Genomic DNA, 17,017 nt, shown 5'->3' with positions numbered 1-17,017 from the left:
TTTAGGGGTAAAAAACTGGGCAGCGTGGATAAGTTAGGCTGAAGGGCCTGTTTCCATGCTGTAAACAAAGAACAAAGAACAGTACAGCTCAGGAACAGGCCCTTCGGCCCTCCAAGCCTGTGCCAATCACGATGTCTGCCTAAACTAAAACCATATGCACTTATAGGGTCCATATCCTTCCATTCCCATCCTATTCGTGTATTCGTCTAGATGCCCCTTAAATGCTGCTATCGTACCTGCTCCCACCACCTCCCCGGGCAGCGCGTTCCAGACATTCACCACCCTCTGTGTAAAAAACGTGCCTCGCACATCTCCTCTAAACTTTTCCCCACGCACCTTAAACCTATGTCTCCGAGTACTTGACTTGTCTAACCTAGAAAAGAGCACAGACTATCCACTCTGTCCATGCCACTCATAATCTCATAAACCTCTATCAGGTCACCCCTCAACCTCCATTGTTCCAGTGAGAACACACCGAGTTTATCCAACCTCTCTTCATTGCTAATACCCTCCAGACCAGGCAACATCCTGGAAAACCTCTTCTTGCACTGCAGTTTGTGGAATCTCACTGTGTACAAATTGGTCAACGCATTGCCTACACAGCGACTAAACTTCAAAATCATCTCGTTGACTGTAAACCACTGAGATGTCCTGAGTTCATGAGGGACACTAGAAAAGCATAAACTTTCCCTGTCCTAATGACGTTTCATAGAATCCCTACAGTGCAGAAGGAGGCCATTCGGTCCATTGGGTCTGCACTGACACTCCGACAGAGCATCTTACCCAGATCCTATCCCTATAACCCCATGTACTTATCCCGCTAATCTACCTAACCTACACATCTTTGGAGTGGGGAGGAAACCCGAGCAGCCGGATGAAACCCACGCAGTCACGGGGAGAATGTGCAAACTCCACACAGACAGTGACCCAAGGTTGGGATCGAACCCGGGTCCCTGGCGCTGTGAGGCACCGTGCCGCGCTTTCAAGTGGGAAGTCAAAACCTTACTATGAACATTCCGATCATACACCAAAATGGGAGAAATCGCCAGCAGGGGTACGGGGAAAAGGCAGGCGAATGGCACCAAGTCAGATTCTCATTTGGAGAGCCAGTGAAGGCACAATGGGCCAAATGGCCTCTTTCTATGCCGTAACAATTCTGTGATTCTGTGTGCATGACAAAAAGCACTGAAATATCTGGATATTGGGGCGGCACGGTGGCACAGTGGTTAGCACTGCTGCCTCACAGCGCCAAGGGCCCAGGTTCGATTCCCGGCTTGGGTCACTGTCTGTGTGGAGTTTGCACATTCTCCCCGTGTCTGCGTGGGTTTCCTCCGGGTGCTCCGGTTTCCTCCCACAGTCCAACAAAGATGTGCAGGTTGGGTGAATTGGCCATGCTAAATTGACCCTTAGTGTCAGGGGGACTAGCTAGGGTAAATGGATGGGGCTATGGGGATAGGCCCTGGGTGGGATTGTGGTTGGTACAGACTCGATGGGCCAAATGGCCTCCTTCTGCACTGTAGGATGCTATGATTCTATAATGCAAATAACTCCTTCTGTTGCAGTCCAGCCAGACACCTCAATTGACTGAATGTGCAGTTGGCGAGAGGGAGTGTTGCAACATGTTCTGACCACATACTAATGTGAGATAACACTGCAAGTGTTATTTTCCCCCCCATCACCATTACCTGATATGTCGGTGCTGTCAGGATCAAAGCTAAAAACAGAGCTGTTCTTTAGTGATGTCACAAGGTCCAGGATGATTTTGGAAACATTCGCTGCTATTTCTTCATCAAAGATCAATTGGAATTCCGTGTTCACACTTCCTTCCCAAAGAGATTTAATCACAATCTTGGCTTTCCCAGAATTGAAAAGTTCCGCGGTGGATTCAGGTAAAGCTTTTAAGATCTGGAACCAGGATAAAAATGTATTAGTTATGAATATAATTTATTTATGCATTCCTCAAATAGAATATTTTCCAATTTCCAATCTAATGTGAGCATCAGGCTCTCCCAGGTCCAACACAACAGGAGAGTGGCGTAGAAGTCACTCTGGAGAAGCCATAGCGATTCACCAAAGGGTCGATCCTCTGGCTCAGTTCTACATGCCTCAAGGTCTTTAGCTTTCGTCTTCAGTTACTCAGAGGTGACCTCCCCTTGCAATATCAATAAGCACTATGACTAAGGAAGATTACTTGAGTTGTTTCCCATTATCTTCCCCGTGTGTTCTTTAAGGAATCACATGTCCTTTCCCTGAAGGATCCTCTTCCTGTAAGCAGCAAGTGTCCCTCAAGGTTCCAACTCTTTCACCGTTACCATTGGATCCACTCATAACCCCAAGCATGGAACCCTTAACTGAGATTGGGGACTGCTCGCAAAAGGACAGGAAATCCCCTTAAGATCTCAAACGACCCTGCTACACCTGTAGAAAAGATGCCTCAAATGCAACCTCAGAAAAACAGATCTTATGTGGCACAGTGGTTGGCACTGCTGCTTCACAATTCCTGGGACCCGGGTTCGATTCCGCCCTTGGATGACTGTCTGTGTAGAGTTTGTATGTCTTCCCCGTGTCTGTATGGGTTTCCTTCGGATGCTCCGGTTTCCTCCCACAGTCCAAAAATGTGCAGGTTAGATTGAATTAGCCATGGTAGATGTGTGGGTTTGCAGGGATAGGGCAGGGGAGAAGGCCTGGGTAAGACACTCTGTCAGAGGGTCAGTGCAGACTCAATGGGCCGAATGGCCTTTTCTGCACTGTAGGGATTCTATGATTGTCAATCCAAGTTAACATTTTTTTTATAAAAGCAAAATACTGCGGATGCTGGAATCTGAAACAAAAACAGAAAATGCTGGAAAATCTCAGCAGGTCCGACAGCATCTGTGGGGAGGGAATAGAGCCAACGTTTCGAGTCTGGATGACCCTTCATCAGAGCTGGGAGATAAGAGGATTTAGCAGAGATTTATATTATGAGGGCGGGAAGGGGTGGATTGAGACTAAGGGAATGTAAATGAGGGTACAGAAGGCTGAGATTGCAAATTTACATTCCCGTGGTCCCATTCCCCCTCCCTCCCACCCTCATAGAATATAAATCTCCAATGATCCTCTCAGCTCTGACAAAGGGTCATCCAGACTTGAAATGTTTGTTGGCTCTATTCTCTCCCCACAGATGCTGTCAGACCTGCTGAGATTTTCCAGCATTTTCTGTTTTTGTACAATTTTGTTTAAATCTCCCAGTTCAACACAGCCATCTACTGGTGGTTTTAAACTAGACCAGGCTGCCTTTAATCCCATTGGTTCAGGCTGGCTTTAACCCCAGTTAAAGTTTATTTATTAGTCATAAGTAAGGCCTACATCACACTGCAATGAAATTCCTGTGACAGGTCTATGTGACATCCTGAATTATCTATAAAACAGAAAGAATTTGCACGCGTTGATGTGAACCAAAACATAGGAGCTCCTGATATAATCCACCTCCCCCTTCCCCCACCTTTTAGGTATTCAATTATTGGACCAGGAGAAGCGAATCCAATATTAACAGGCTAGACTGCAGCGAAATCGATACATACCTGCGTAATAAACCGAGCTGTAAAGTTCTTGTATTTGTCACTACTGCTGTTTTTCAGCCCTTCAGAGAACATTCTGTTTGTTATCCTTGTCCTGCCTCCCATGATGTATGCAGCTGTGGGATGATATGAAAAGTCAATTAGTACTCTCATTATTAACCCAAAAGATAATCGCAAGAATCCCTACAGTGCAGAAGGAAGCCATTCGGCCCATCGAGTCTGCACCGACCACAGACCCACCCAGGCCCTATCCCCTTAATCCCTATTTAGCCCTGCTAGTCCCCCTAACACTAAGGGGCAATTTAGCATGGCCAGTCCACCTAACCCGCACATATTTGGAAGAAACCGGAGCACCCGGAGGAAACCCACGCAGACACGAGGTGAACGTGCAAACTCCACAGTCACCCAAGGCCGGAATTGAACCCAGGTCCCTGGTGCTGTGAGGCAGCAGTACTAACCACCCTGCCACCCCAACTTCGGTTAAGCTCCGCTCGGTAAGCTTTCATTTAGATTTGTTCTAACCTAAAGCTGAACTTGAAAGCAAAACAGGAAAACTGACTGTCAATCAATGTGTGTCGGAGGGTGAGTGACACATGTTTCAAGGAAGGAGAAGCTGGTTTCCAGACTACATGTTTCTACTACAAGTCTGTATTACACTGAGGAGTGCCACAACCCGACAGAGTTAGATTCTGGAAATGTAGAGGAAAATGGGGACGGGAGGGGAAATATATATCAGGAAAGATCGCTCTCCTGAAACAAGTGCAGAAATAAAAGAGACTTCGACATCAGCAGGAGGGACGAATAATGGGAGACTGAGTCAGCAGCATCAGTCAATAGTCTAACATTCCCACTGGGGCGGCACGGTGGCACAGTGGTTAGCACTGCTGCCTCACCGCGCCAGGGACCCGGGTTCAATTCCCGATTTGGGTCACTGTCTGTGTGGAGTTTGCACGTTCTCCCCGTGTCTGCGTGGGTTTCATCCGGGTGCTCTGATTTCTTCCCACAGTCCGAAAGACGTGCTGGTTAGGTTCATTGGCCATGCTAAATTCTCCCTCAGTGTACCCAGAGTGTGGCAACTAGGGAATTTTCACAGTAACTTCATGCAGTGTGAATGTAAGCCTACATGTGCCTAATAAATAAATAAACTTGAATTTACTTTTAAAATTACCCCAACTCCTGCTCTTTTATTAACTTTGGTTTTGTAATTCCCTACTAAAACAAATTTGTCTCTCTGTATGCTTTTAAAAGCCTCCTAAAAGCTTCCTTTGACCGTCCGTTTGGTTTCCTTCCTTTTCAAGGCTTCCATCGAATTTCTTGTTCAGTGTCCAGCATCTAGGCCCAGATAAAGCTCAGGAATAGCATTGCCACACGAACCCTGCTGGATGGAGTTTCCAACCATCTGACCAAACTATGAGTGGCCTCAGTCCAGTGCAGTTCGCTGGATTAGCCCCATGATCTTTTCACAGATACAGGAGAAATATCCAGGCCCTAGTAAGTGGCACAGTGGTAATATCACTGAAATAGCAATCCAGAGGTCCAGACTAATGCTCTGGAGACATGGGTCAGATTTGATTGAGGTAGCTGGTGGAATTTGATTTCAATGAACAAACTGAAGTTAAAAGCTATTCTCAGTAATAGCAACCACGAAACCATTGTCGATTGTTGTAAAACCACATCTGGTTGTCTAATGCCCTTTAGTGACATTAATATCCTTTCTTTGGGGAAGGAAATCTGCTGGCCTTACCCGGTCAAGCCTGCATGCAACTTCAGATCCACAGTAATGTGGTTGACTCTTAACTGCCCTCTGAAATGGGCCGGCAAATCATCGGTTCAGGAGCGATTAGGAATGGGCAACAAATGTTGGTTTGCCAGCAATGCCCACATCCCATGAAATAACAAAAACAGGACATTTGAGGTCATTCTAAATCTGCCATGGGACAAAGAAATGTTCAGCACAAAAGAGAAAAATAATATTTCTTTGGAGGTATCCTTAGAGGATATCTGGGAGCTTGATGAAAGGTTGGTCTGAAAGAAATAACTTTAGAAGAAACATCAAGATTAAAATTGGCAGGTATTGGGTTGGACTTTTGTGAGACATTTCTTTGATTCATTGGTGGGATATGGGTGTCGCTGGCTGGCCAGTATTTCTAGTTGCCCGAGAGCAGTTGAGGCAACCACATTGCTGTGGCTCTGGAGTCACATGTAGGCCAGACCAGGCAAGGACGGCAGATTTCCTTTTCTAAAAGATATTAGTGAAGCAGGTGGGTTTTTCTGACAATCAAAATGGTTTCCCGGTCTTCAGTAGATTCTTAATTCCAGATATTTTTTATTGAATTCAAATTCCACCGTCTGCCATGGTGGGATTTGAACCTGGGTCCCCAGAACATTAGCTGAGTTTCTGGATGAATAGTCGAGCAATAATATTACTAGATCATCGCCTCCCCTTGAAGAAATGAAGACATGAAGAAACTCTTGCCAGGGTTTGCTGCCTTTACCTTTAACCCCAATAAAAAGGGCATCAAATGGCAAGATAGTTGCAAGTGCCTTGAGGAATTGTAACAGTGCTGGACTCAAAACCAGATAGCCACAAGCATAGCGTGTTGTACCTGTTTTTACTTCTTGTACTTTAGCTTTCCCTTCCTTCCCGCAGAGCTGCGAGACAACTCTGACAGTGTACAGCACTCCAGCCTCCAGGTCCAATCCCGTCCAGCTCAGTTCCTTGGTCTTTGCCTCAACCAGCATGTTGTTATCCTTCCAAAGTTGCACGACAAATTCTCGGTTGCTTGTGGCGTCAGCTTCCCAAATCACACTCAGGCTGTGGCTGGTGACATTAAAGGCAATGAGGCTCCTGATCGATGGAGGAACTAGGGGATTAAAAAAATGATCTTTTATTTTTTTGTCAGCATTTTGAAATCACAAACATTTCTTTGATCTCTCTGCGGCTTCTGTAAAATAGCTCCAACATAGCTGTTTGAAAGAAGATAGCTTTGCTCACCACAAGCCATGGTAGGTGCTTGTGCGGACGACGATGTGAAGGGTTGAATAGACCTGGGTATGGACAGACCCAAGGCAATGCTGTTCATTTGCTCATTGGTATCAGATAGCGCCATCTCCATCTCAGCCTTGGTCGGACGAAGAGCTGTAAAATTAGGAAGGTGGTTAGTTCTCTTGCATGGTCTATACCCAAAGGATGCTTTTCTCCAAGAATGGCTAACCCTGTGAAATTACCTGTTTTTACAGTCAGTTCTGAGGCAATGCTCTCTTGCTCACAGACTCTCCATGTGACGCTCACAGTGTACTCAGTCTCGGGCTCCAGTTCACTTGCTGTCCATTCCATTTCCCGCGTCTCGGTTTCACTCACGATGCCATTGTCCTTTAGCACCTGCACAAGGAAGCTCTGCTCTTCACTGGTGTCCGCTGTCCAAGTTACCAGAAAACCATTGCTGGTGACACGGGAAACAGCCAGGTTGGTGACTAAAGATGGAGCTGTTGGGTAAGTTAAGGAACCCGTTAGTGAGCATCACATCAAATCACATGGCAACATGGTGATCAAAGCCCTGAACATGAGGGGAGCTATCTTTTCAATAATCTCTGTGGATGATGGCTGGCACGGTGGCACAGTGGTTAGCACAGCTGCCTTACAGCGCCGGGGACCCAGGTTCAATTCCTGGCTTGGGTCACTATCTGTGTGGAGTTTGCACATTCTCCCCGTGTCTGCGTGGGTTTCCTCCGGGTTTCCTCCCACAGTCCACAGATGTGCAGGTTAGGTTGATTGGCCATGCTAAATTGTCCCTTAGTGTCAGGGGGACTAGCAGGGTAAATATGTGGGGTTACTGGGATAGGGCCTGGGTGGGATTGTTGTCAGTGCAGACTCGATGGACCGAATGGCCTCCTCCTGCACTACAGGGATTCGATGATGGCTGACAAGGCTATACCTACTCTACATCCCTGTTTACTTTGAGGAGATGACAGCATCCTCTCTTTGAACCACTGCAATCCTTCTGGTGATGATGCCCCCATAATGGGAAAGATTTCCGAAGCATTGACCCAGTGATGGTGAAGGAAAGATGCTGGCCGCGATTTTCCAAAAAAATGACGAAGTGTGATAATGGCGAGGAAAAACAGAGCGATGCGTGCCTGTCGGTCCGACGTGGACCAGACACAATCGTCCCACACTTAGTCGTTTTTCTGGGAGAGTGGAACATTTTGCATTGGTTCTGGGAGGGGCCTAAACATGCTGGGGAGCCCGGCTGCAAAGCGCTCGGGAGCCATTTTGAAAGGGTGCCCCAATCTCACAATCCACTGGGGGACTCCCTTCCTCACTCCACGGATATCCAGACTGCATCCCCAGCTTCATCGGCGACATGCTTCCCTACCCCCTCTCCGACACAGATCGCCGCCAGAGGGGCATTGGGTTCCTCCCAATGGGGTCCCCCTTCGTGACCCCTGAAATGCCTCCCTTTCATAACCCCCGCCATGCCCCTTTCATACCCCAACGCTGCATACCCCACCCCTGCATGATCCCCCCTTCAAGATCCCCCCTTCATAGACCCTGCCCCCAGCATAACCTCCCCCTCATAGCCCCTGCACAGGCCCCATCCCTGCTCAGGCCCCACCCTCTTGGCACTCCCCTGGCACCCTGATAATGCCCAACTGAGCATGCCATGGCCATGCCAGGTGGGCACTGCCAGAGTGCCAGGTGGGCACTGACAGGTGAGTACTGCCTAATGGGCACTGCCCAGCCAGTCCCCGAGACCTGGGGACTCCAAGGGCCTCTGAGCCCCTGGCATGCCCATTACTCCCATTATCTTGATCAATTGGGCCAGTGGGCTGACGAATGGCAGATGGAGTTTAATTTAGATAAATGCAAAGTGATGCATTTTGGTAGATTGAACCAGAGCAGGACTTACTTAGTTAATGGTAGGGCATTGGGGAGAGTTACAGAACAAAGCGATCTAGGGGTACAGGTTCATAGCTCCTTGAAAGTGGAGTCACAGGTGGACAGAGTGGTGAAGAAGGCATTCGGCATGCTTGGTTTCATCGGTCAGAACATTGAATACAGGAGTTGGGACGTCTTGTTGAAGTTGTACAAGACATTGGTAAGGCCACACTTGGAATACTGTGTGCAATTCTGGTCACCCTATTATAGAAAGGATATTATTAAACTAGAAAGCGTGCAGAAAAGATTTACTAGGATGCTACCGAGACTTGATGGATTGAGTTATAAGGAGAGGCTGAATAGAGTGGGACTTTTTTCTCTGGAGCGTAGGAGGCTGAGGCGTGACCTTATAGAGGTCTATAAAATAATGAGGGGCATAGACAAGGTAGATAGTCAATATCTTTTCCCAAAGGTAGGGGAGTCTCAAACTAGAGGGCATAGGTTTAAGGTGAGAGGGGAGAGATACAAAAGTGTCCAGAGGGGCAATTTTTTTCACACAGAGGGTGGTGAGTGTCTGGAACAAGCTGCCACAGTTAGTAATAGAGGCGGGTACAATTTTATCTTTTAAAAAGCATTTAGATAGTTACATGGGTACGATGGGTATAGAGGGATAAGGGCCAAATGCGGGCAATTGGGATTAGCTTAGGGGTTTTTAAGAAAAAGGACGGCATGGACAGGTTGGGCTGAAGGGCCTGTTTCCATGCTGTAAACCTCTCTGACTCCTGATCTATGCTAGTGGAAACCAATTCTCGCTGGGTTCGCATTTCACCCGCGGGTCGGAGACCCCGGGGGCTGGGAGAATCCGGTGTCACAACAGGCTAAGCATATTTAAATGCTACTTTAAATATGCTAAGCGGTCTCATACCCTTTCTGGACATGAGTGAAATGCAACTCCATCGAAGGGTCACAACCAATCAGTCCTGCAAGATTTATTCAGGTATCGTGTCTCAGAGGTTACTTTTACATTGAGATTTAACACATTGTCATGACGGTGATTTTCTGTATAGTTAAGCCCAACATAAATATCGGCTGTGACTCAGTTGGTAGAACTCTCGATTCGGAATCAAAAGTTTGTGAGTGGGATCTTACTGTGTGTAAATTGGCTGCTGAATTTCCTCTGACAACAGTTACTGCCGGCAGGATTTCCAATCCTACGCACCCCAGGATCAGAAATTTTCGCCCGAGGTCAACGGTGGCCAAATTGTCCAGCCCACCCATGACAATTCCCACAGTGGACCGGTGAGGAAAATTTACCCTTACTTTTCAAAACTGCTTTATATTTTATGAAGCTCTTTGTGAGGTGATGGTGTATAACACTGGAGAAATGTAAGTCTTTCCTCTCCTTTGCATATTACAACAAATCTATTTGTTAATTCTACAATTTATCTATCTATTTGCTGTGAATAGAATCCTTACAGTGCAGAAGGAGGCCATTCAGCCCATCAAACCTGCATCAACAGCAATCCCACCCAGGCCCTATCCTTGTAACCTCATGTACTCCCCTTGACACTAAGGGGCAATCCCAACCAGACCTGTTCCCCGTAACCCCAAGTATTTACCCTACCAATCCCCCTAACTGACACCTGTTGGGACACTATGGGGCAATTTATCTTGGCCAATCTATCTAACTTGCCCATCTTTGAACTGTGGGAGGAAACAGAAGCACCCGGAGGAAAGCCACACAGACAGTGGCATCCACTCACCTGATGAAGGAGCGACGCAACGAAAGCTCGTGATTTCAAATAAACCTGTTGGACTTTAACCGAGTGTTGTGAGACTTCTTACTCTTACCGAGGCAGTGGTCAATGACAGGGGGAATTTAACGTAGGCAATGGGGGTCTCACCAGCAAGTTGGAGAGCTGGCAAGATCCGAGCATCATCTTTTTGGGATGGTCTACTGCATTAAATGCCAATCAGGCAGCAGAAGGCCTTCCCCAGGATTAGAAACATAGAAACATAGAAAAACTACAGCACAAAACAGGCCCTTCGGCCCCACAAGTTGTGCCGAACATATCCCTACCTTTTAGGCCTACCTATAACCCTCCATCTTATTAAGTCCCATGTACTCATCCAGGAGTCTCTTAAAAGACCCTACTGAGTTTGCCTCCACCACCACTGACGGCAGCCGATTCCACTCGCTCACCACCCTCTGTGTAAAAAACTTCCCCCTAACGTTTCCCCTGTACCTACCCCCCAGCACCTTAAACCTGTGTCCTCTCGTAGCAGCCATTTCCACCCTGGGAAAAAGCCTCTGAGAGTCCACCCAATCTATGCCTCTCAACATCTTATATACCTCTATTAGGTCTCCTCTCACCCTACGTCTCTCCAAGGAGAAAAGACCAAGGTCCCTCAGCCTATCCTCATAAGGCATGCCACTCAATCCAGGCAACATCCCTTTCAATCTTTTCCACATCCTTCCTGTAATGAGGCGACCAGAACTGAGCACAGTACTCCAAGTGGGGTCTGATGAGGGTCTTATATAGCTGCATCATTATCCCCGGACTCCTAAACTCAATCCCTCGATTGATAAAGGCCAGCACACCATACGCCTTCTTAACCAACTCCTCCACCTGCGGGGCCGATTTTAGAGTCCTAGATTTTAGATTGAAGAACCCTGGGGGTGGAATTCCTGGTTGACGAGAACTACCAGTCAACCTGAGGCCAGCAGCTCTTCATTGCTCGACAGTGCCACTGGGAAGGCAGTGGCTGGTATTGATAATGCACCCACCCAAGGTCCAGGATCGTCAAGGGAACAGGCCACGGGTGAGCGATGGCGGGAGGTTCGCTGGGGTGGGGTGTCGAGGATGGTCAGTAACAAGGGTATAGAGGTTGGTCTTAGCAAGCTCCGCCCCGCTGTTCCGATGTCAGATCTTTTGATCAGCCACTGGGTGCCTAAGGACAATGGCGTCACCCAGATAGCCTATTAGCAACCCCTAAAGAGTTGGCTTTTCAGACGTCCCACATGGCAAGTCCCCCACTCAGCGCTGGGTCAATAAGTGTCCATTAGTTGCCCATTTAAGGGTCTCGTTAGCAGCAGGAAAGTTAGGCCGTTCATGAGCCTCTCTGCTATAGCCTTAATCGGGACAGAGACGGGAAGGCAGTGGGGCCTCCATCCGCCTCTCACCTAATTAACTGCCTCCTGCCACCCAACCCAATTTAAGGCAAGGCAATAAATTCCACTAATAAGATGTCATCGTTTACCACAAAATGAGCACTTGGCTTTCCTCAGTAAACTGTCCCGTTTTCACGTTCTCTGGGCAGAGTGGTGACACAGTGGTTAGCACTGCTGCCTCACAGCACGAGGGACGCGGGTTCAATTCCCAGCTTGGGTCACTGACCGTGCGGAGTCTGCACATTCTCCCCGTGTCTGCCTGGGTTTCCTCCGGGTGCTCCAATTTCCTCCCACAGTCTGATAGATGTGCTGGTTAGGTGTTTTGGCCATGCTAGATTCTCCCTCAGTGTACGCGAACAGGCGCCCAAGTGTGGCGACTAGGAGATTTTCACAGGAACTTCATTGCAGAGTTAATGTAAGCCTACTTGTGACACTAATAAATAAACTTAGAAGCTCTCCCCAACCTATCACGTTCTTGTGTCACATGAACGATCAACAATGTAACCGCAAATACTGTCATAACAACTGAATACTCAGTAAAGAATCTAAAAATAAAATGTCTTGTCACTGAGTGTTGAAAAGGAACAATAAAGATACATACAGCATGGAGGTACATCAGAATGTGGAACGTTCTCTGAGAATCCAGGTCTATTGAGGTAGATGGTCATTGAAGATACAAAGCCCATGGCAGATCGCTTTTCCCTTATGTTTGTACTTTCTGGTGAAAGAGAGGTTGTTGTGTTCTTAGTTATAGGCAGGTAAGGGGAGGGTAGAAAATACTCAAAGCCACAATCTCCTAACAAGGTTTAATGTGCTTATATCAAATTGCTCCATATACTGTTTTAATACAGACAGTATCCCATTAGGTATCTGTGCCTTTCACTCTTTTCTTTTGATAACAACTACCTTTTTATTGCTTATTGCTGGAACTTCCAAAATCAGCAGGAGCAGAAAGCGGTACAGTGGTTAGCACTCACAGTGCCAGGGACCCAGGTTCGATTCCCGGCTTGGGTCACTGTCTGTGTGGAGTTTGCACGTTCTCCCCGTGTCTGTGTGGGTTTCCTCCGGGTGCTCTGGTTTCCTCCCACAGTCCAAAGGCGTGCTGGTTAGGTGAATAGGCCATGCTAAATTTAATGGGATTGAGGGCTATAGATAGGCCTAGAGGTGGGGATGTGATCGGCGCAACTTGTGGGCCGAAGGGCCTGTTTGTGCTGTGGCTTTCTATGTTCTATGTTAAATTCTCCCTCAGTGTACCCGAACAGGTGCCGGAGTGTGGTGGAATTCCACAATAACTTCATTGCAGTGTGAATGTAAGCCTGCTTGTGACTAATAAATAAACTTTAACTTTAAAGGGGAAGAAGTGGAAGATCTATCTATGCCAGAGTGAACAGCAAGTCACCACCCCGATACACTCTATTTAATTTACAAAGGAGTCAAGGGCTGCGGGCAATGAAGTGTAGATGAGGTCGCAAACAAATCAGCCATGATCTTATTGAATGGCAGAGCAGGCTCGAGGGGCCGAATGGTCTTCCCCGGCTCCAATTTCTCAGGTAGATTTTAAGGATGGCGAGGGATTGGTCAGTTTCCCACCCTACCCACACCAGACAGCTTAGGAATTGAGGCTGAGCGAGATAAGGCCCTCAAGTGACCATTAAGTGGCCATTTAAGGGTCTTAATAGGTGAAAGGGCGGGTTTCCCACCAAAGGACCTGCACGCCCAAGCATGAAATTGCACCTGGGTTTGAGCGGTTCGGTTCCCGAGGGTGTCCCATCCAATAAATTTTATGCCCCCGCTCAGAACCTGCCTTGAGGGAGCATAAAATTCTGCCTCTGATGATCTTACGATCCGTTTGCTGACTTCCGGGAAAACCGGACCAATCAACTACTGTCCCTCGGCTAAAGTTGATAATTCCCCACCCATAAGACCATAAAATAAAGGAGTAGAATTAGGCCATTCAGCCCATCGAGTCTGGCTGATATCATGGATTCGATCATTGCTGATGTGTTTTTCAACCCCATTCCCCCCATAACCTTTGATCCCCTTACCAATCAAGAACCTATCTATCTTTGTCTTAAATACACTCAGTGAACTGGACCACACAGCCTTCTGTGGAATTGAATTCCTTGGATTCACCACACTCTGGCTGAAGAAATCCCTCCTCATCTCAGTTCTAAAGAGCCATCCTTTTACTCTGAGGCTGTGCCCTTGGACCCTAGTCTCTCCTACTAATGGAAACATCTTTCCCACGGCCACTCCATCCAGGCCTTTCAGTATTCTATAAGTTTCAATGAGATCCCCACTCATTCTTCTAAACACCATCGAGTACAGACCCAGATCCTCAAATGCTCCTCATTCGTCGACCCAACTCCATGAACTCATTGTGCAAGAACACCTTACCACATATCTCAGTCCTTTTGGTTCCCCCATTTTCTTGTAGGTTTGTTGAGGTGAGGAAAAGGAGCACCTTCTTGTGTTGTCCATCCAAAGGTCAGGACCAAGGACTCAAGATCAACCATTGTCCTGAGTGGCAATTGTTGTCTCTAACCTCAACTTCAAATTGAGAAGAATGCTCCCTGAAGCCCAAACCTTTCAATATCATGTGTGAACCAACCTGAGGGTGTTGTGTGAGGGAGTCTGCTGAGTTAGTAGCAATTAACGCCAGGTCAGGGCCAGCTCATGCCAGTCAGAACTATTACCTGTTTTAACGTTCAGTTCTGTGGGAACGCCTTCTTGTTCACAGGACCTGGAGACGACGCTCACGGTGTACTCAGTCCCAGGTTCCAATCCTGACACCGTCAATGCCAGCTCCAATGTCTCTGTTTCTTTCACAACGGTGTCATTCTGTAGCAGCTGGACAACAAACATCTGCTCTTCATAATTATCTGTTGTCCAAGTAATGTGAAAGCTCTTGGTGGTGACATTGAAAACTGTCAAGTTTATAATGGGTGAAGGAGTTGCTGAAAAGATGAAGGATAGTCATTACAAGGAGATACGTGGGATCAACATCTTGTATTTATGTAGAAACATAGAAAATAGAAGCAGGAGTAGGCCATTCGGCCCTTCGCACCTGCTCTGCCATTCATTTTGATCACGGCAGATCATCAAATTTAATATCCTGATTCCTCCCTCCCCCCCATATCCCTTGATCCCTTTAGCCTCAGGAGCTATATCTAATTTCTTCTTGCAATCACACAACGTTTTGATCTCAACTACTTTCTGTGGTAGTAAGGGGAGGCGACAGTCTAGAGGCATCATCGCTAGACTGTTAATCCTGAAACTCGGCTAATATTCTGGAGACCCAGGTTCGAATCCCGCCACGGCAGATGGTGAAATTTGAATTCAATGAAAACTATCTGCAATTAAGAATCTACTGATGACCATGAAACCATTGTCGACTGTCGGAAAACCCATCTGGTTCACTAATGTCCTTCAGGGAAGGAAATCGGCCATGGTTACTTGGTCTGGCCTACATGAGCCACAGCAATGTGGTTGACTCTCAGCTACCCTCCAAGAGCAACTCAGGAGGGGCAATAAATGCTGGCCAGCCAGCATCCCCCATGTCCCATGAATGAATAAAAAAAAAATCCACATATTCACCTCTCTGGGTGAAAAAAAAAATTCTCCTTACCCCAGTCCTAAAAGGTCTTCTCCCCAAATTGTGGCCCCTAGTTCTGGTCTCCCCCACCATCGGGAACATTCTTTCTGTATCTACCTGTCTAATACTGTTAGAATTTTATAAGTTTCTATGAGACCCCCTCTCACTCTTCAAAACTCCAATGAATATTATCCAAACCGACTTAGTCTTTTGTTATATGACAGACCTGCCATTGCAGGAATCAGCCTGGTAAAGCTTTGCTGTACGACCTCTATAGCAAGGACATCCTTCCTCAGATAAGGGCGCCAAAATTGCACACAATACTCCAGATGTGGCCTCACCAATCCCTTATGCAATTGCAATAAAACATCCCTATTCCTATACTCAAATCCTCTCACTATGAAGGCCAACATACCATTTGCCTTCTTTACTGCCTGCTGCACCTGCGTCTTCACTTTCAGCAATTGATGCACGAGGACACTAAGGTCTCGCTAAGTATCCCTCTCTCTCAATTTACACCCCTTCAAATAATAATCTGCCTTCTAATCATAGAAATCATAGAAACCCTACAGTACAGAAAGAGGCCATTCGGCCCATCGAGTCTGCACCGACCACAATCCCACCCAGGCCCTACCCCCATATCCCCACATATTTAACCACTAATCCACGCATCTCAGGACACTAAGGGCAATTTTTAGCATGGCCAATCAACCTAACCCGCACATCTTTGGACTGTGGGAGGAAACCGGAGCACCCGGAGGAAACCCACGCAGACACGAAGAGAATGTGCAAACTCCACACAGACAGTGACCCGAGCCGGGAATCGAACCCAGGTCCCTGGAGCTGTGAAGCAGCAGTGCTAACCACTGTGCTACCGTGCCGCCCCTACCGAAGTGGATAACCTCACATTTATCCACATTATACTGCATCTGCTATGCATATGCCCACACACTCAGCCTGTCCAAATCACGCTAAAGCATCTCTGCATCCTCCTCACAGCTCACTCTTTAACGTAACAGCTTTAACATCGCACGCCATTTCACAGCTGCCATTATGCAACAAAATGTGACATTGAGCATGTGCAGGAGTAAGACATCAAGATAGAGGGTTGGAAATTATTGGTGGAATGGCGGAGCAGTCTTGAAGGGTCAAATGATCGACTCTTGTTCCTGTGTTTTATGTTTCTATGAGTCACATAAGGAGATATTAGGACAGGTTGACTAAAAGCATGGCCAAAAAGGTAGCTTTTAGGAAGTGTCTTAAAGGAGGAAACAGTGGTCAGAAACAGAGATGGTTAAGGCAAAAATTCCAGAGCTTAGGCCCAGGCACCAGAAGGCACAGCATCAATGGTGGAAGTAATTAAAACTGGGGATTCCCAAGAGATCAAAATCAGACGAGCGCACAGATCTTACAGAGTTATGAGGTTAGAGGGCAAAATTTAGTGTTGCCAATGCGGCCCACCAGTTGAAATAAGTACTGCTGGTCAGAAAGTTCTACAGTACCACCTGCACTCAAAGAAAATCTTGATTAAGAAAAATCTATTAACAATTACTCTGGTTTAAAATATCCTTATTTTGTTAAGACACTTAAAGAGTTTTTAAAAATTATGCATAATATCATATAATCCCTACAGTGCAGAAGAGTCCATTTTGCCCATTGACTGCACTGGCAACAATCCCACCCAGGCCCTATCCCCGTAACCCCCACATATTTACCCTGCTAGTCCCCTGACACTAAGGGGCAATTTAGCACATCTTTGGAGTGTGGGAGGAAACGGGGCACCTGGAGGAAACCCACGCAGACACGGGGAGAAT

At 47.0% G+C, this 17,017-nt stretch overlaps 1 protein-coding gene across 1 annotated transcript in view; it reads right to left on the bottom strand.

Moving 5' to 3' along the window:
- Positions 1-17,017, bottom strand: part of LOC144506231 (uromodulin-like 1) — a 102,533-nt gene that overhangs the window by 33,447 nt on the left and 52,069 nt on the right. Inside the window, exons 16-21 of the mRNA XM_078232088.1 lie at positions 14,305-14,565; positions 6,786-7,043; positions 6,553-6,696; positions 6,164-6,421; positions 3,561-3,673; positions 1,686-1,905 (exon numbers count right to left, since the gene is read on the bottom strand). Coding sequence (XP_078088214.1) covers positions 1,686-1,905; positions 3,561-3,673; positions 6,164-6,421; positions 6,553-6,696; positions 6,786-7,043; positions 14,305-14,565 — 1,254 coding nt within the window. The remainder of the gene's footprint in view (positions 1-1,685; positions 1,906-3,560; positions 3,674-6,163; positions 6,422-6,552; positions 6,697-6,785; positions 7,044-14,304; positions 14,566-17,017) is intronic.

This window comes from Mustelus asterias, chromosome 17 (genome assembly GCF_964213995.1).
Source record: "Mustelus asterias chromosome 17, sMusAst1.hap1.1, whole genome shotgun sequence".
NCBI classification, from domain to species: Eukaryota; Metazoa; Chordata; class Chondrichthyes; order Carcharhiniformes; family Triakidae; genus Mustelus; species Mustelus asterias.
Note: the sequence above shows the minus strand (reverse complement) of the source record. Positions and strands in the feature narration are given on the sequence as shown.